We start from the raw sequence: 20185 nt of genomic DNA, 5'->3' as shown, positions 1-20185 counted from the left end.
TAGGCATGGGGAGTGGGCATTGGTTAGGGCTCGGGTAAGAATACCAGGGTAAGCCATCAGAGGCAGAATAAGGTGGGCCACGAGGCACATCCTTTGATGATGACCGTCTAGCGGATATGTTAAACTATTCCTTTTACTTGCTTGATTGATAAGTGATGAATTGCTCAGCAGTCCATCTGACCAGCTGCCCCCCCCCCCTCCTCTCTGTCTGTGCAGGAACAAGGTGTGGTGGGAATGTCACGGCCACCGGGCGCCATCCCGCCTCCTCACCCTGCTGGGGGCGTGGCCTCAGGGGTGGGGCCCAACCAGGGGTCAGGACCACCTCCGGGCTACGTGGGCAACCAGCAGCAGGCGGCCATGATGAAACAGATTATGGCGATGGAGCAGGAGAAGAGGGTGCAGATGCACATGATGGAGCAGCAGAAACAGCAGCTCTTCAGAGAGCAGAGACAGCAGCAGCAGCAGCAGCAGCAACTTCTGGCCGAGCAGGTGAGTGTTTTTCAATCAGAGTGCTCATAGCGTAATGTTAGTGTGATGGTGTGGTGATGAAACCATCTGGCTAGGTCTGTGTAATTCGTCTGTCATGCATTAAACTATCATTTTTGTTTATTCATACACTCTGCATATGTGTCTGCAGCTCTAACCAGAGCAGCTCATCCTCTCCTCTTCCTTACTGATGTCTGGTTGCATGTATGATTACCCTCAAACAGCCCCCTCTTCCTACTTCCTTTTCATCTCTGCAATGTGTGTGTGTGTGTGTGTGTGTGTGTGTGTGTGTGTGTGTGTGTGTGTGTGTGTGTTTGCCACATGCCACCTGCTGTGATAATGTGGTGTTTTTTTTATTTCTCTCTCTGTGAGGGAATCAAGTGTTAAAGAGTTCTGAACTCTAACGTCACCACCCACTATGTTGGTTTTAATTGGATCTGCAAAAACATACACAGACACACGAATATTGGTGTCTGGAAAGGAAACACATCCTGCTGGGGATTAGTGTATGTTGTTAAATGGATATCGTACCTTCATTTAAATGAGCAACACCTTATGCTTTCCAGGCACACATTCAGTTGCTGCTTTGTATGCTGCAAGGACCCAGACTATTACGTTTTTTCCATTTAATTTTCTATACCTGCACCACAACTATGGCTATAATAGAGCATCAGGGCTGCCTTTGGTTTCCTATTTGAGCATTGATCAGTTATGTTATTATTTGTGTAGGAGAACATCATGCAGATACGATATACTATACCAAACATCTGTCCTACTTCTGCTATACCAAACATCTGTCTCTACTGTACCAAACATCTGTCCCACTTCTGCTATACCAAACATCTGTCTCTACTGTACCAAACATCTGTCCTACTTCTGCTATACCAAACATCTGTCTCTACTGTACCAAACATCTGTCCCACTTCTGCTATACCAAACATCTGTCTCACTTCTGGTTTACCAAACATCTGTCTCTACTGGACCAAACATCTGTCCCACTTCTGGGTTACCAAACATCTGTCTCACTTCTGGTTTACCAAACATCTATCTCTACTGGACCAAACATCTGTCCCACTTCTGGGTTACCAAACATCTGTCTCTACTGGACCAAACATTTGTCCCACTACTGCTATACCAAACATCTGTCTCTACTGTACCAAACATCTGTCCCACTACTGCTATACCAACATCTCCCACTTCTGCTATACCAAACATCTGTCTCTACTGTACCAAACATCTGTCCCACTACTGCTATACCAAACATCTGTCTCTACTGTACCAAACATCTGTCCCACTACTGCTATACCAAACATCTGTCTCACTTCTGGTTTACCAAACATCTGTCTCTACTGGACCAAACATCTGTCTCACTACTGCTATACCAAACATCTGTCTCACTTCTGGTTTACCAAACATCTGTCTCTACTGGACCAAACATTTGTCTCTACTGTACCAAACATCTGTCTCACTTCTGGTTTACCAAACATCTGTCTCTACTGTACCAAACATCTGTCCTACTTTTGCTATACCAAATATCCGGCTCTACTGTACCAAACATATGGCTCACTTCTGCTATACCAAACATCTGTCTCTACTGTACCAAACATCTGTCCTACTTTTGCTATACCAAATATCCGGCTCTACTGTACCAAACATATGGCTCACTTCTGCTATACCAAACATCTGTCTCTACTGGACCAAACATCTGTCTCTACTGTACCAAACATCTGTCCCACTTCTGCTATACCAAACATCTGTCTCATCTACATCACTCTACTGTACCAAACATCTGGCTATCATCTACTGTACCAATCATCTGTCTGTACTGTACCAAACATCTGTCTCATCTACATCACCAAAGAAAAAATCTGTTTTAACTCTATTGTACCAAACATCTGCTCAGCCACATCTATCTGTAGCAGTTATACTAAATAAATCACTCAAATGATTGATCAGCTATCAAAATTCAAATTCAGGACATTCCCCATACCTGTCAAGGCACCATTCTCGCTCAGAATGTAATGTTGTGACTCTGACAGTGTACTTTTTGGAGGTTTACCACACTCACAACACAATATTAAGGTGCAAGAAAATATAACATGGAGAAAAGAATGCTTGCACACTTGCACAGGTCCAATGCAAGTTTTTAATGAAAACAAATCAGGCAAATATGTTTGCCCCTGTGAAGGTTTAGTAACCAAAAGCTTGGCTTTATCGTAACTAGCTCTAGAGCTAGGACTTCAGTGTGCATTTGAAAGCATTATTTCATTCTTTAATTAATCATATTTAATGTTCATAAAATCTGTTTAGTTTACTCTTCTTTTTGTGTGACCCTTTTTCTTGTCTGTATCATATAATGAGACCAAACCTGAATTTATGAAATGGATATGAAGGCATGTAACATTTCTAACCGACACTCTTAACAATTTTGTGTGTGTGTGTGTGTGTGTGTGTGTGTGTGTGTGTAGCTCCAACAGCAGCAGCATCTCCCCAGACAGCTGGGCCAAGGCCAGAGGAATCCATACCCCCAAGTCAATCAGTACCAAGGTGAGACACACAAACACATGCATCCATTTCATCTGTGCAACAATGCACACAAGTTGTGCAAAAATCATAAGAGTGGCAGCACCCCAATGGATTTTCTAATAAACAAAGCAAGACCTGACCTGCATTCTAAAGCATTTTATTGATGACTACATTAGTATATGGATTTTTGGTAAATCAGTTTCTAGTTCTTTGCAGAGCATCCTGATGCTTACCAAAAAAGGCTTCCAATCGCACATGCACTCTTGGTCTGCATCAAGTATGGGATACATGGTGGAGAGCCAAGACACTTAGACGTTTCCCAGATTTTACAGTTCACTCTCTGACATATTCAGAGACAGATAGACACACAAACACATAAAAACATGGATGCAAACAGCCGCGCTGACTGAGCATCACCCTGAAACCAAACCTCATCCTCTGTCTGTCTGTCAGATACATCTGTTGGCGCTCAGATGCTCTTCAGACTCTTTCTTCCTCTCTCTCTCTCTCTCTCTCTCTCTTTAAAAAAAATAGAATATTCCTGCTCTGCCTGTTACCACGGCAACTTGTCTGTCCTGGATCCCCCAGAGTTCCGGTGAAGTCAGAGAGACGGATGAGAGGAGGGAAGTGGGAGAGAGGGGGGAGGCTGGCAGCTAGAGGAATAGGTAGATGGTCTGGTAGGTAGATGGAGAGGTTAGGAAGAGAAAGAAAGAAAGAGAGAGAGGAGTGGGTAAGAGGATGATGGACAGACAAAGAAAAACAGAGAGGGAGAAGAGTCCAATCAAAAGCCATTTATAGCCATCAGAGAGTCTGTAAGTCTGGGAGATGATATGGAGAGGAAGAGGGGGCTTCAGCATGAAACTCTGGCCTAGAAATTGATTCTATGAAATGAATTAGTTCAGCTATCCTGCAGCGTATCAGTGATTTGAAAGCAATGATTGCGCTCGTATAACCTGCTATCAGAACATAATGATACTCTCCGTTCTTACTTATATTTACATTAAGTGATATGTGGAAGAGATACGGCTATTGCATTACCTCCAACTGTGCTCACTCCCTACTTACTTACGAGTCTGGAGTGTGTGATCCTCTTCGTTCTGACTCCTCTGTTACAGTTCCAGTCCATGCTGTGAGGTGAGGGATTAGTGGAATGATGTCAGAAGTGGGTTTATTAGAGGATTTAGAGCCATTTCCACGCTAGCAGACCTCCTCAGCTCTGCCACTACAAAGGCTCTGATAGGAGAACGTGTGGGGAAGTGAGATGCTGGCGCTTCAGTGTGTTTTATTTTTGCGTGGTTGGATTTGAACTAAATTGGGAGGGAGGCATTCGTTTCCAGAGTAAACAGGTTGTCACGGAACATAAATCTTTGCCTCAGCACTGACTTATTAGATCGGTCTTACTTGCCATTTGGTGATTTAAGTGGAGTTAATATACAGGCTTCAAAGCTGTTTTACAAAAGTCCAGCTCCTTTGTGATTTCTGGTCCCGTATGCCTCTCTAATTCTTTCCCAACTCCATTGTCTCTGTTCTCTGGTTTTTAACTCCTCTGATTCTCCTCTTCTAGGCCCTCCTCAGGACTTGGCATCCAGAAGCCAGGCTCTCCAGAACATCCGGGCTGCCCGTCTCCTACAACAGCAGCAGCAGAACCAGCAGCAGATGGTCCAGATGAGTTCTGTACAGGGCCAAGGGGGCTCCGTGGGACCCCAAACTGACATGGGCTTACCCTACGGCAACCAGGGGTCCAACCAGGGTTCCCTGTACAGCCTCAACCCCTCCATGAGCCAAATGATCCACCAGCAGCAGCACCAGAGCCAAAGTGTCCAAGCCTCCATGGGTCTTCCACCGCAGCACAACCCCGCCGGAGGGCCGCCCCGGCAGGCAGGTGCAGGTCCTGGGGTCGGGGGTATGCCCGGAGTCCCCGGAGGTGCTGGAGCTGGAGGGTATGGCGGACAGGGGATGTTAATGAACTCCATGAGCCAGCAACCCCTCAAAGGCCCTCCCAACGCCAAAGCCCAAGCGCAGAGACTACAAAGCATGCTGGGAGCAGGAGGAGGAGGCGGGGGAATGGCGGCGGGTGGCTGGCCGCAGCAGCAAGGACAGAGTCTGCAGGCCATGGGGGGAGGAGTCGGAAGGACTACAGGAGGAGGGGGAGGAGACATGGTGGGGTTCAGCTCCAGCCAGGGTTATGGGATGCAGCCGGGTCAACCCCCGCGCATGGCCAAGCAACACTTTCAGGGTCCGGGCCAGGGGATGAGCCAGGGAATGGACCCCAGAGTGGGCAACCCAGCAGCCGGTATGGGCGGCCCAATGATGGGCCCTCACATGGGCGCTCAGCCCAGGACCAACCAGCCCCGGCCCATGGTCATAAACCAGGGGATGAACCAGGGGGTGATGGGCCAGGGGATGACTGGGATGGGGGGGTTTGGGCCGGGCCCTGGGGGGCCTGGAATAGGGGCAGGGGGAGGAGGAGGTGGACCCTATGGACCAGGGGGAGTCGGGGTTGGAGGTCAGCCACCGGGCTACCAGAGGACAGCCAATCAGGACATGTCATCCTATGGATATGGGGGCGGGCCCTCAGGGGGAGGAGCCTTCGGAATGGGCGATGGCTCAGGGGCAGAGCTGGACTCAAACGATGGTTGGATGGAGGAGTTTTTCCCGAGCCAATAGCCAACGGGGAAACTGGAGATGAGTTTTTACTGGATGAACTAAACATTAAAGTAGGACAAATGTTCAAACCTGAGAAAGTAAAACAAAAAGGATGACATGATGTGGACTGGCATGTTTTTGTTTTGTAAAACATGAGCAAGGTTATAAATGAGTTCCTGTGTTATGTTTTGTCTGTGTGTGTGTGTGTGTGTGTGTGTGTGTGTGTGTGTGTGTCTGTGTCTGTCTGTGTGCGTGTGAGATGGAGAGAGCGATCATTATGTCTCGTGCATATTAATGAAAAACCAATATAGAGATTAAGAGGTGTGTTTCATTAGTTTCCCTCTTTCTCCACGGAATGAATTTTTCTCATGTTCCAGTGTTTGAAAGCGAGCCCCGTTTACACAACAGCGCTTTTGAGCCCGAGCTTCAGCAGGGGCTGATTGAACACCGCAGACTGATGAAGGGGAAGGAAGACTTGTTCTCTAGACAGCAATTTATTTGTGTTTGTGTGTTTGTGCCACCCGGCTCACTGCTTTAGATCTCTCAACTGTGTGAGGAGCTGAAGGGAGTAGAAAGCACTCTCAGCGCTCCCATTTCCTGTCTTAGATTTGTGCCCACCCCATATACGCACACACACACACACACACACACACACAAATCTGTTGCCTTCGCACAATTACTTTGTTCTCTTCACTTCTCTCTCTCTCTCTCTCTCTCTCTCTCTCTCTCTCTCTCTCTCATCCTCCTTCCCTCTCTCCTCCCGCCTTTCCCACCCTCTCTCCAGAGTGTCGTTGCACACTCTCAGCGCTCCTTTCTCTGTTTAAATTGTGAACATCACAACAGAACAAATAATGTCTCTCTATTGTGCCACACAAGCGCACTATGCCCTCTAGTGCTAGTGCTTTTGCTAGGCAACGGACCTGAGTGGCGTTTTTTTTTTTTTTTTTTTTTTTTTGGCGGGGGGCTTCATTTCCTGTGCGTGGCTGTTGATGACGGGTATGCATGCAGAGGAAGACAAAGAGAGTGAAAAGCAGAGAAAGAGGGAGAGAATAGGCAGCTAAAGGAAGCACTTGGACTCAAAGGACTCACACACACACACACACACACACACACACACACACAAACCAACAAACAGACAAACAAGCATCAGCCTGGGAGGATGAGCGGATGTGTGCGAGGCAGCTAACGGAGCTAATTCCATTAAACCGTCTGCCTGTGTGACACAAACCACATCGCATACATCAGGCTGACACAAGGCAAACCGATCGCTGGGCACTGAATGTATTCAAGCACCACAAGTGACTTCTACTTTTTAAGAAAAAAAAGAGAGAAAAAGAAAAGCTCATGGAAAGCCCACCCACATGTTTTGTTTGTTGCTGTGTTTAATGTCCAACAATGATGCTGGTTTGTGTCAAAAAAAAAAAAAAAAAAAAACAAAAAAAAAAAAAAAAAAAGCAAAAAAGTTAGCCTTCTTTTAGTTTGTGTTGTCTTTAGAAAATCTGGTTTGTCCTCCCGTCGCAGCACAGCCTTCCCTCCCTCCCATCATTGGGACACAGCTGGTTGTCAATCACCGTGGCCCCGCCCTGCTTTACACCGTGGCTTCTCTTGTACCGCAGCTAGAAAACGCCCTCGCTCCCAACTAGAACATAACTGTGCTATACTGTAACACTACTGTGAAGAAATACAAGTTGCCCCCCTCCGCCCCCTTCCAGCGCTTCACAAAAAATGAACCTACTGCCTGCTAAGCCTTGAGTTTGTTTTATAGACGGTAGAGAAACTTCAGACAGCTGATTGGCTTCAAAGAATGACGACGGTTAACGCCAGTAAGCATCAAAACGATCAGTGCTTCCACTGAAGTCAGCGTCTCCCCTTCTCTGAGCTTTCTTCATTTCATTCATCGGCAACAAGCTGTCCACTCTTTTGCCCCAACGGTTGAGTGATAAATATGTATCGAAGTAGGTTTGAATACAGTAGCTAGTCCTTGGAAAGAAAACACCTTCCTTCTCTAACTGTTTTTTTTTTTTTTTGTGATCTCGCTTCAAAAGACGAATGAAAGCGTGTTTGTACTCACATCGCTTTGTATTTAGCTCATCAGAGTGAAAGTTTGGAGGATGCCGCTGTAATCAACAAACCAAAAAAGCCTTTCTTCTCTGTAAACTAACTCCTTGGCATCAACACACGTGTTCTCCTAGCTGTTGATGTTGTATAATGCAACCCCTTTAAATACAAACTTTTACCGCCACGCCCATCGCCCATCGTCCGTCCTGTAAGCAAAATGAGGTTCTGTACTTTTGACTTTTGTCATGTTTGTGAAGCAGAAGTTCTCTGTGTGGAGTCTAACGGGCCAACAGCAGGCAGATGTTTTTTCGGGTTGTAGTGTTCCCCAGTTTTATCGGGGGGGGGGGATTGAATAAAGAAAAACCCCTGTACTGTGTCGGTGTCAAGATTACAGAAGCTCAGTGCATTCACGAGTTTAAAAAAAAAAATCACGATAGTTATCTCTTAATTACGAGATAATAGGTCATAATTATGAGATACTATCTATATAGATACTATCTAGATAACGTGATTTTTTTTTTTTTTTAACTCGTGAATGCAATGAGCTTCCGTACAAGATAAACTCTTGGATAGTTTGAGCCTTCCTTGTGCAGGAAATGCATTTGCCGCTTCTGTGGCTCCGCTGCTCCATGCTTTCCAACCTTTGACTACCGCTCCAGTACGATGTCAGTGTCCAGAGCGGTGAAACGGAGGCGGTGTGTAGGAAAACACCTAAGGTTTACCACTCCAAAGTAGAGGCAGGAAGTTAAGAGGAAACACTTCTGGGTCAGTGTTATGGTCACAGCCTCTGTGACCGTTTTTGTCTTCTTCAAAATAAAAGTCTATGATATGGTTTTAAAATCCCTTCAGGAAGAGAAACGGAAGCTTCCTCCAAATATCATTACGTACCGGGACCAAGTCTGTAGACAACATTTTAACAAAAAAATTGTTGTTGTTGATGTTCTATGTTTTATTTTATTTGTTTTGTTTTTTGTTTTTTTTTTACTGGTGCTGACATATATGTGATTATGAGAAAAAAGTATATAAAAGATAATGGCTATTTGTAAATATGTTTTTACAGGTTTAAATACATCAGATAATACAGTCTCTACTCTGTAAAGAATTTACTGTTTGTTGGAAAAATAGAGAAGTATTTTTATTTTGAAGTTTTTTGGTTTCACGTTTAACCCATCTGAGCTATGCCATTGCACTTCAGACAATGTCTTACTACTAATTTGTATTGTAAACCTCCTCTCCTTTTTGGATTTTTTTTTTTTCGTTTGTTTTTTTTCTAGTTTGAGATTTGACTCTGTTCTTAAGCAGTGCTTATTTCTTTTTATTCTGTACAGAATTCTGAAATGTTAACAAAAGAGAATTACAAAAGACCTTTTTTTTTTTTTTTTGGTTTGTTTTTAAAAAAGATACAATAAAGAGAGAATGTTCTCGCTGATCATATTAAATGAAAGTTTCTGTTTTCGTTGGGTTTATTTGTTAGTGCAGTCATTAGCCCAAAACTGACCAAATGTAGTAAAAGGTTATCAGACAAGTCAAAGTCAAACTGAATACATAGAAAAATATACAGTACATTTCAGCAAGCAAATGCTACCAAAGTTAGCAAGCTAACTAATGAAAAAAATGTAGTTTGACATCAAATGAAAATGGGCTACATGACATGACACACATCGACAATATGTCAAAATGGCACAATAAAGTCCAAGATTAATTTCCATTGTAGTCCTCGATGAAGACAAGTGACAAACTCTTTGTCACTGCCCGATGTGAGTCGAGTGCAGATGTGAGTTGCGCATGCTCAGATTTAAACGGTTTACGGCATAATGCCAATGGATCTGGATCATTCATAGACAGTATATAAGAATGGACCAACAGATCCCGTTGCTCTGGACGGAGACCAGTGAAGGATATTAGAAGCACTTTTCCGGTGATGGCTGAGCGTTACTGCGCAGCCTCCAACTGAGAGAGACGACGTAAATGTGACGTGAGCAACATGTCTGAAAGTTGGAAGTCTTCTGGTAGCTGTGCCAAGAGAAATCTCAATCATTCCCAATCTGGCAGAGACGGAGAGCGTAGGTATATGTAAGGAGATAACATAGGCGCAGGCTAATTATTGCTAACTAAAATGCTAGTTAACATTAGTAATTCAACTTAAACACCTAATGTAAGTTCAAACTGCCTGCGAGCTTCTCCTGACTATACGGTAATTCCTCTACTATGTGACAGTAAGTCGCATGGTTATGACACAATCGTTAGCCTATTTTTACAAAAACGTCTACTACGGAGCCATAACATGAGGTACAAGGTAATGGAGCCTTTTATACATTGTCGTTTTTCTTTAGAAATAAACAATGGACAAATAAAGTCTTTAAACGCTTCAGATGTAAAGTTATTCGCTGTCAAAGTGGCGCTAAAATGAATGGCAATCAATGGAACGCTAACAGGAGGTGATGGCTTGTTAGCATCAAAATGGCGCCATAGGAGGTACGCGTTCTGAGGAGAAGCTTACCCCCTTGGTTTTAACGTGCATCCTGCTAGAAAGCTTGCCGTTGCTCAGTGTGTTTAGCCACCGGTGTTTTGAGTTAAGCTAGCTTGCCATGCATTGGCTCTCCCGTCTCTAATGCTACACAAACAAACACACAAACCCTTGACCAATCACTGCTCTGGACATGCACGGACACGCCCATTTCATTATTTACATTATATACATTCATTTTGCTCCTGCAACACCGGAATTTCCCATTTTTTTGGGATCAATACAAATCTATCTATCTATCTATCTATTAACATATATGCATCAGTAATATTGGAAATCCGGGGAACGTTCAATCTCAAAATGGTGTGCACCATTACGGTTATGGTTTCCGTCCTGTTTCCAAACGGTGTGCAACAAGCTCTAACAAAGATACTCTATAGTTCTAAACAGTCTCTGGATTTAAGGTACGTTTTCTCTCGTTGGGTGGGTGTGGCAGAAGTGTTACCCCATCAGCAGCCAAGTGTCTGTAAACTGGTGGTATTATAAAGGGTGTTCAACGCCACGGTTTCAGTTTAAATAAACGCTTTGCTGCGTTTTGTCGGGGCTGAACGTGCCCCTAGTGATAAAAAAGGAAATGTGTGGGTAAAATAGGGAATTTAAATGTAAGTTAGGTTTAATGTATTTAATCAACTGCTTATTGTCCATTTCTGGGCTCCATACACCACAACACTTTGTCTGTGAATACACTGACGAGCAAGTCATTTCATTTCAGGGTCGCAGGACTGATGGAGACAAATGCACACACATTCACGTAACGCCTAAAACCAGACTGACTAACTGCTGTAGTAATGTCATGTCTAACAGACCAGATTTGCATAATTAGACTCGCATATGCTAAAGAGCAGAGCCTTAATTCTGTCTGGAGGTACTAGCGACAATGAATCATGGGCTCCCTGTTGGTGTCAGCAGACAGACAGAAAGACAGACAAACAGACCACACGCAGGATGAGGACCCTTTTTTTTTGTTGTAGGCTAATTCATCTTTTCCGCCCCTTTCAAACTCACTCCTCCTCATCCTCTGTCAGACACGCCCCTTTTCTTCATCTCTCCTCTTCATCATGGCCACCTTCCTCTACCTCTTCTCCTCACATTCCTGCTGTATCTTTCCTTTTCCCCCTACCTAGCTGCCTTGTTTCTCATCGACTCTCTACCCCCCACCCACCATCACCACACACACACACACACACACACACACACACACACACACACACACACACACAGGCATATCCACCACACTCCTGCTTCCCGTTTGACATTGATAAATGGAGACTAACAGAGATGACAACATCATTACTCATGTTCAGTAGCGACACCGCCTAGGACAGAGAAAAACGAGAGGAAGAGGGAGGATGAAGGACAGGACAGGAGGAAGATGGGGAGTGAAGGGGTGGAGGCGGAAGGGGGAGGGCTGCAGTCGTGGGTGTTTGCTACAATCCACCCCCAAACACGCACCCTAACATCTCCAGAGAGAACCACGGTGAGGTGTTCATTACTGGTGTGGAGAAGTAGAGCAACTGTTGATAGAACCTGCAGTCTGGAAGACTGGAACGCCAATCAGACTAGAAACGCCTGCAGGGCTTTATCACTGAATCTGCTGCTCCTTTCAATTAACCTTGTGTCTGTTATTATATATTATATCATTATAGCTATTATATATTGTATTTATTTATTGTATGTATTTATTTATCATTATATATTTTTTAAAGGGGCGCTGTGCAGTTTTGGCAATTTCTTCGCTGTTTTCTCGCTTTTTGCTGGCAGGTTTCTCTATAGAGCTCCCCCTACAGCTTTGGAATAGATATTTGGCAACGCTGTCGTAAAAACTCGTTGGCGACTCTCCCCCCTCCCATCTTCTCCCTCTGGTCATGTGCATTTGTTTTCAAAGAAGCCGGCGAACGCACGGAGCCATGTCCACTGAGGTTTTTCTCCAAATATTACCCTTCTCTCCCGGGTCCGTAATATTATTCTTTTTTTCCTACAACGGCCTTAGAACGCTGTCGGAGCAGAAGCAACTTGCGTTTGCCAACATCGAGCTGACAAGAAACTCTGTGGCAGATAAAGTTTCTGATCAAAGATACTTACAAGTGCAACGGCAAGAACGCCAGGTCAGCATCGGATTTGCAGGCTTCTGTTTGTCTCAGTTCTCGCCATTCTGAAAACGCAGCTCCTATGTTTACTCGTGTCTGACTCCTCGCTCGGTCAGTCTGCCGTTTCCTCTTTCTCTGTTTCATCCGACAATGCTTTCCTAGCTTTCTGCTTCTTTTTTGCCGGCTCAGTGTATGTGTGCAGGGCTGTGAAGCAATTCGTTACATCGCGAGACCTGATACCACGCGATACTTCCTGACGCTGAGGCCGGCGGCCCGCTGGCCCAAAGTTGCAAGGGTGGTTTTTCAGCTCACAGGCGCTAGGGGGAAGCGAGACGGCCACCATTCAACCCGAAAAAAGTCATATAACCATTCCAATGACTCCGAAGCTGTTCAGTTAAGGTAAATTAAGCTAAAAAAAAAACCTGCATAGCTCCTCTTTAAAATGTAAACACCGCTTCACATTTGAGAGGCTAAAACTAGCAAGTATTTGGTATTTTTACTGGATGAATTACTTAAAATGACTACTTTTTTGAACTAAGAATTGGTAGTATGTCAAGCGAGAGTAGTGAGGAGAATTTTGAAATTAAAATAATAAGGTGAACAAGACTAAAAAACTAAAGTGGAATGGTCAGAGGATCACCAAAGTGAAACAGCTTCATCCTCCGAGAAACATGAATGTCTGTACCAAATGCCATGGCAATCCATCCAATAGTTGTTGAGATATTTTAGTCAAAAACCAAAGGGGTGGACCTTTAGTAGAGACCTGTCTCTATTGGGCTAAAAGCTACAGACATTTGCAGTGCAGAAGTGGCGTTGCTGAGTGATTTCTGCAGCAAAAACACACAAAAAAACATCATGAACTCTTACACAACTGTCTTTCTTCCTTGTCAGTGTTCAGCAACGCAGACAACAAGCCAGCCACAGGTCCAAATGAATGACAGCCAGTTTCCTCCTGTAGCCAAACACACACACACACACACACACACCCCATCAGCCTTGCACACACTCCAGAGGCACCGTTATTGGCTCTCATCACAACGACAAATGATGTGACACAAAGAGTGGGAGAGGAGTTAGAAGAATCATTCGCTCTCTCTCCCTCTCGGAGAGTAATAAGGTGACGAAATGTAGCTGGAGAAATGTGCAGTGGAAAGACATATGGAGGGGGAAGGAGAGAGAACAGGGGATAGTGTGGAATGAGAGGGAGAAAGTGTGTGTGTGTGTGTGTGTGTGTGTGTGTGTGTGTGTGTGTGTGTGTGTGTGTGTGTGTGTGTGTGTGTGTGGTGTCAAGTTGATGAATGTGGTAGCAGGAGCCATTGTGGTGGTGGAGGACTAGGAGGCCACCAGATAACAGCAGAGCAAGGCCTAAGCTGTCTCACACCATGAATAAAACACCATTAAAATCTCTCTCTTTCTCTTTCTCTCTATCTCTCTCTCTCACACACACACACACACACACACACACACACACATACATTTCTAATTACATTCAGATGACTTTATCTTTTTGTTTCTTGAGTTATTTAAATGGGGAGTATCACACTGTGGGATAAGTGCTCCGTATGCTCCCCCAGCTTGTTTAAGATAACCTGCACATGTATGTGTACCACATACAATGTGTGTATGTACACACACACACGTACACACATGCTTAGTGAACTGTCTACTCTCCCTCACAACTTAAAAGTAGTACAAATTTTGCTTGTTGGCTGATGATAAACAACAAATCGTCTGGTTTTGAGCAGTGATGTGGTTTCACCAATTTTCTGTCCATGTGGCGCCCTCTAGTTGTTGCTGGCAAGAACCGAGAAAATCTTCACCCTGAATGCTCACTGAACTGCTACATTTATTCCCCCACTTCACATTATAACAGCAGCCTTGAGTGTGGAGCCATGAAGAAATGTTCCACCGTCAAAGGCAGCAATTTTTCACATCAATGTAAGTTTACCATAGTCACAAGGAGTGCTACTCAGCCTGAGACAACAGTTGTATAATGTCTTCTGTGGCTCTGGAGGAGCTTCCCAAACTCTTAGAAAATAACCATGATGCTGTCATAGGGATGTCATCAGGGTTATCTCGGCTTGGACTGACTGAGACCGGGCTTTATAACAGAAAGCCGGTGTTGCAAGCTCAGGGGTAATGGAGTTTGAAAGACATGGGCGTTCACCAGTGAGGAGTAGCCTGACAAGCCAGACCCACATCAAGATGTAGGGTCTGGGAACTCACCAATCCGAGGGGCGGGATAAACGGTTGTCTTTCAAATTCCCTCTGCACGCAATAGGATGGCGCTACAACCAACCAGAGCAATGCCAGTTGATAGATTAAACTTTTGCCGTATCCGGTCGGCAAAACTCCGAACACATCTTCCTTTTTTAAGAATGATTTCAGTGCCGTTCTTTGTTCTTTTCTCAAAGAAAAGCTTAACTCCAAGTCTTCCAGAAGACTGCTGTTCACCAGCAGCAGCAGCCATCTTCTTTGTTTTCAAGTAGCAGGGAATTCACGCGGAACCGTCGCAACTCTGCTGTCATTATGTTAAGCCCGCCCACCGACTCTATACACGATGTGATTGGCCTGACTAGAGTTTGGTTTTTCCAGCTCGCAAGCCAACAGAGAGTTGCTAGAGCAGGGGTCACCAACCTTTTAGAAACTGAGAGCTACTTCATGGGTACTGAGTCATACGAAGGGCTACCAGTTTGATACGCTCTTCTGAAATAACTAATTTGCTCAGTTTGCCTTTAGTTATATATGATTATTAATGATTAATGATACTCAACTATGTGAAGACACTGATCATGTTAATGATTTCTCATTCTCAATATTACCAGCAATGACTTAACAAGGTGGGAAACAGATAATATCAATATTCAATTTTCATTTTTAGAACAGGCTACTGAGGGCTACTCATGTGGTCCTTGGGGGCTACCTGGTGCCCGCGGGCACCATGTTGGTGACCCCTGCGGTAGAGTGACCCTGGCTGCAAATTACATTTGCTGCTGCTAGGGTGCGTCTAGATTTCTAGGCTAAGTGAGGAGGGTCTAACAAAAAGAGTCTCTTTGTAGTTGTTTAATCTTTCTTTGTGGTCATTTTGCATCTCTTTGCTGTCAGTATGTGTCTTTTCGAGTGATATTTGGCAGTTAAAGGCCAGGGGGCCCCTGACATACTGGGCCTCTGCACCTGTGCCCCGTAGGCCTGCACAGTAATCCATCAATGGTTATTACAGTATATACACTATATGAGTGTATATAATATATGATATAAAAAACAAAGGTGACCAAGCCTTTTCAGTGGCTGCTCCAAACCTCTGGAATAGTCTACCTATTCACATAAGAACAGCTCGGACTATTGAAACATTCAAGTCCTTTCTTAAGACCCATTACTATGCATTGGCTTTCAAGTTGAGCTTTGATATGTTGACCTTTTTCTACTGTTGCTTATTTTGTATTGTATAGTGTGTATTGTTTGTGTATATTATCTCTTTGATTTTTTTGAGCTTGTTAAGCACTTTGGTCAACTATGGTTGTTTTTAAACGTAAATAAAATTGAACTGAACTGAACTGAATATGGCCAAATGTGTGCAGACCAGTCAAGTTCTTCCACACCAAACTAGGAGAAACCCTTTCTTTATGGACATGGCTTTGTGCACGGTGACATTGTTATCTTCAAAAGGAAAGGCCTTCTCCAAACTGTTTTCTGAAATATGATTGTGTACAGTACTGCAGCATTATTCATTTAAGAAGGAAGATTTTGAACTACTAAGTGGCCCAAACCATTAAAAAATGCACACAAAATACCAAAAATACACAAAAGTATTGGTCTAGGGATGCTTTATATCATGGGTCTTCAATGTTTTTTTTCTTCAGGCCAAGGACCCCTTAGCTGTAAAAGAGATGGAGCAGGGACCCCCTACTACATATATTGTATAAAAGTGAGTTGCGTATTAAACTGGGCCTATAATATGTAGGGCGGCCTAAAGCCTTTATGCATACCTTTTATGGTGCATACAATACCAAGCTTTTCAAATAAAGATAGTTGGCATGTTTAAATATTTAGACATCATGTTTTAATGTTGACCTGTGGCCCAGTTAATCCTTAAGCTTAACTGTATCTGTGGATGGCTACCTTATGGCTACCTTACCTATAGGCTAGTAAGCCTATCATCAATGTTGTGTACATTAAAAAAAGATTTATAAACCATCGATCAATCATTTGGTGGCCCCCATGGAGCAACTCTGAGGCCCCCCTGTTGAAGATCTCTGCTTTACATTGTGTAGCATTGCTTTTGGGAGATAGAATGGGAAAAGCTGGAAGTTGTTCTATTGTGGTGAATATAATTGATTCAGGGGTGTGAGGAATGAGGCAGATTTAATCAGATCATCCAAATGATACTTTATTCTTAACCCCCCCCCCATATATATCTGGTGTTCCTCCAGTTCACTTCTGCTTTGCTTTGAGTGATCTTCATGGTAGTGAAGGAGATTAGACCCCACTGTGACCTGGTATATTTAGGAGAGTAGTGATCCTGTGATGAGATGAGGATATCTCCCCCCTGGGCTTTAGACACTGGGGGTGCAGAGAGTTGCTGAAGACCTGGATGTTGGAATGTGGAGCGGGACTGTCCACTGATATGATGAAGACTGGAGGTGAAGGTGTAGAGAAGGGTTGCATCCATTCATACTGAAATAACAACAGGCAGCAGCAGAGAGAAGAAAGGATTTGTAAAGTTTGACAGCAAGGATAGGATTGGCTAAGAGAGACTGTGGCAAAATCTGGTCCAACTACTCAGAGACCCCTAGGGGGTCCTCAGAGTCAATGCTAGGGGGCCTCCAAATTATTGTTCATTTTTGAAAGTTTTTTCAAAAATTAAAATGGCTTAAAATGAATTTAACAAATATAAATCCCCACTGATGATAGGCTTACTGGCCTATAGGTAAGGTGGTCACTAAGATAATCATCCACAGATACAGTTCATCCTGAGGAGTCACTGTGCCACATGTATGTTTTAAAATGAAAACATGATTTATAAAATCATGCCAACAATTATAAGGCTATTTTAATAGCTTAGTATTCTATGCAAAAAAGGTATGTATAAAGGCTTTAGGCCGCCCTACATGTTACTGTAGGCCCAGTTTAATATGCAACTTTAAAAAAGGAGTCTTCCTGATCAAACTTTCGCTAAGCTTGATGTGGTTGAATAATCACCTGGATGGGCTGTCTCAGATTTACATTGGTGGAAAATACCCTAATTTCTGTTCTACTTCATCAAAAAAAAAAAAAAAGTATGAAAAATAGAATTATCTTAAAAATAACATTTATTTTGATGGAATTTGAGAGAATTGAAACAGGATGGAGTTGAATAGATCAGAGTTATTTCGGATGTTGCAGCAGCAAAACGAATAATTCAAAAGGGTTAATGATATTTAAAACAAGCACAATTAAAACATGAATTGATATTACATGTTAAAGTATTTAAATAATGAAGACAAAAGACAATCAGTTGTGAAATTATTCGTCTGCTGTACCAGTCAGTACCTATCAATTTTACTTCCGCTCATTAACTTTCATAGTAGCTTCATTGGTGTTTAAACATTTAAACAACATTTTTTAATGTTGCATGCCTTAATAAATTGCTGCTGTATGGATTTTTTATGGCTGTTTGTGTTTTTATCCCCTGCAGTGCAGATGTGCAACCTGAAGATATTAATAAAGATAGAGGACAGACAGATAAAACATTACAACATTACAGCACCCGTAGCTCAGGTAAGACTGCATTCTGAAAAAAACAACACTGTCATATTGCTGTACACAACATGTGAGTGAGAAGAATAAAGATTCTTTGTGTGTGTGTGTGTGTGTGTGTGTGTGTGTGTGTGTGTGTGTGTGTGTGTGTGTGTGTGTGTGTGTGCGTGCGTGCATGCGTGCACATTGAACATCACAGATTACAATCATTGTTCTCTGGTATCAAGATTTGGAAAAAAAAGAGTTGTACTTGTTCACAAATACTGATTGGATTGTCCCAGAAATAGAAAATAGAATTGCTGTAGTTAAATGAAATTTCTTTTTATCGGCAGCACAATAATAGAGTCACTAATGCTACGTTTTGCATTGATAGAAACAGGTTAAATGTTAAAACGTTACATCTTAACAATTGAATTCTTTTGGTTTATGATTAACATTTTTTTTTGGTTTAAAACAAAACATACAGCTCAAAACATGAATACCCTCCCCCCCCCACACACACACACACACACACACACACACACACACACACACTCCTCATCACTACTTAGACGAAAATGAAGACACGATTAAAACAATAACCCTAATATTCAAGACAATACGATAAAATAGTAACAAAATAGACAACTGTAAACCAAATAAACATAGTATGTATATGTGATAAAACAATAAGCACATAGTATACGCCTCTACACAGCATCTGGCTTCTTAGGAGTCCTCCAGAAAGCTTAAGAACTTTTCCCATTTTCTAGTGTACACATTCAATCTGGCGAACCGTTTATATGACATTTTTTTTCAAACGCCGCCATCTCACAAGCCCACTCCTGGATTAAGGATAAGGATTCTAACCAAATGACCTTTTTCTGCTGCTCTGTCTTCACCGGGATGCCAATGCTGATGTAGGACAAGAAGCACAGGGCTCAGTACTACGTGGTGAGTCAAATTTATTAAGGTTCAGTATTTTAAGATATTATGATTCATATCTTGTGAAGCTCTAAAACCTTCCCACGTTATGGGAACCACATAGAACAAACCTGTGGACTATTCAAAAGTCAATATGGTAGTGATCTTGGATTTTCAAAATGGGTCAGTGCTGGCATCCGTCTTTAAGTGTGTACAAGAGAAACTCCTATTTCAAAAATCATTCATCTTTTGTATGACTTGAGATTCTGGTGTGAATAGCCAAATCTTTATTTACAAGGCAAGTAAGCAAACTTGATTTGAGTGTGAAACATCAGGGATCAAAAGCCTTAGAAGACTGAGAAATGTATTCTAAGTCTATGTTAGTACAACACTCAAATGCCATATATGTACAGTTAGAAAAAGATGTTGATGTCTGTAATCACCCCTCCTGTCCATACTGGCTGTGAAGCAGTGCAAGACATATTCAGATCCTTTACTTAAGTAAAAGTACTAATACCACACAGTGAAAATACTCTGTTACAAGTAAAAGTACTAATACCACACAGTGAAAATACCACATTGAAAATGTTACTTAAGTAAAAGTATGTATCATCAGAAAAAAGTACTCCATGCAGAAAAATCCTCCCATTTTAGAAACTGGAACGATCCAAACTGTTCTGTCGATCAATTAGGTGTTGAATTTGTTGGGTATAGGCCTACTTAAATTTATAATAAAACGTCATATTGTATAAACTACATGTGTTTCGTGTGCAAAAATCTTAATTTGTAGTAACTAAAGCTGTCAGATTAATGTAGTGGAGTTAAAAGTACAATATTTCCTTTCTGAAATGTAGTAGAGTAGAAGTAGAAAGTGGTACAAGTACCTCGAATTTGTACTTAAGTACAGTACTTGAGTAAATGTACTTAGTTTTCACATTCCACCACTGCTGTGAAGAGATCTCTTCCTAACGTGACTACAAGTAGGCTACACAACATAAGAGATGGTAGACTAAATTTACCAAGCCTTCGTTTTGTTCAACTAGTGGGTATCCTCCTGCTAACAGTCATCTGTAGGTTTGTTGTTAGTTTATAATAGCCTATGTATAGTGCATATTTGTATTTTAATTTGATCTTTTTTTATTTTGTGAATGTGCACTCTACAGGTCATCCAGGAAACCACTGAAGTGCATAAACCTGAGGAGTGTCCTCGAGGGCA

At 42.7% G+C, this 20185-nt stretch overlaps 1 protein-coding gene across 3 annotated transcripts in view; it reads left to right on the top strand.

Moving 5' to 3' along the window:
• maml3 (mastermind-like transcriptional coactivator 3) overlaps positions 1-9155 on the top strand; it is a 111650-nt gene extending 102495 nt beyond the window's left edge. Inside the window, exons 4-7 of one of the 3 annotated variants that reach the window (XR_004897142.1) lie at positions 217-489; positions 2955-3033; positions 4577-5870; positions 5911-9155. Coding sequence is in view for 2 of the 3 variants with exons in the window: in XM_031284377.2 (XP_031140237.1) it covers positions 217-489; positions 2955-3033; positions 4577-5679 (1455 nt within the window). In the remaining variant the exon portion in view is untranslated. Of the gene's footprint in view, positions 1-216; positions 490-2954; positions 3034-4576 lie in introns of all 3 variants that reach the window. The other 2 variants (XM_036000667.1, XM_031284377.2) reach the window with 2 other exon arrangements.
• Positions 9156-20185: the final 11030 nt, after the last annotated feature.

This window comes from Sander lucioperca, chromosome 4 (assembly GCF_008315115.2).
Source record: "Sander lucioperca isolate FBNREF2018 chromosome 4, SLUC_FBN_1.2, whole genome shotgun sequence".
Classification (NCBI taxonomy): domain Eukaryota; kingdom Metazoa; phylum Chordata; class Actinopteri; order Perciformes; family Percidae; genus Sander; species Sander lucioperca.
The sequence above is the reverse complement of the archived record's forward strand: the minus strand, read 5'-3'. Positions and strand labels throughout refer to the sequence as shown.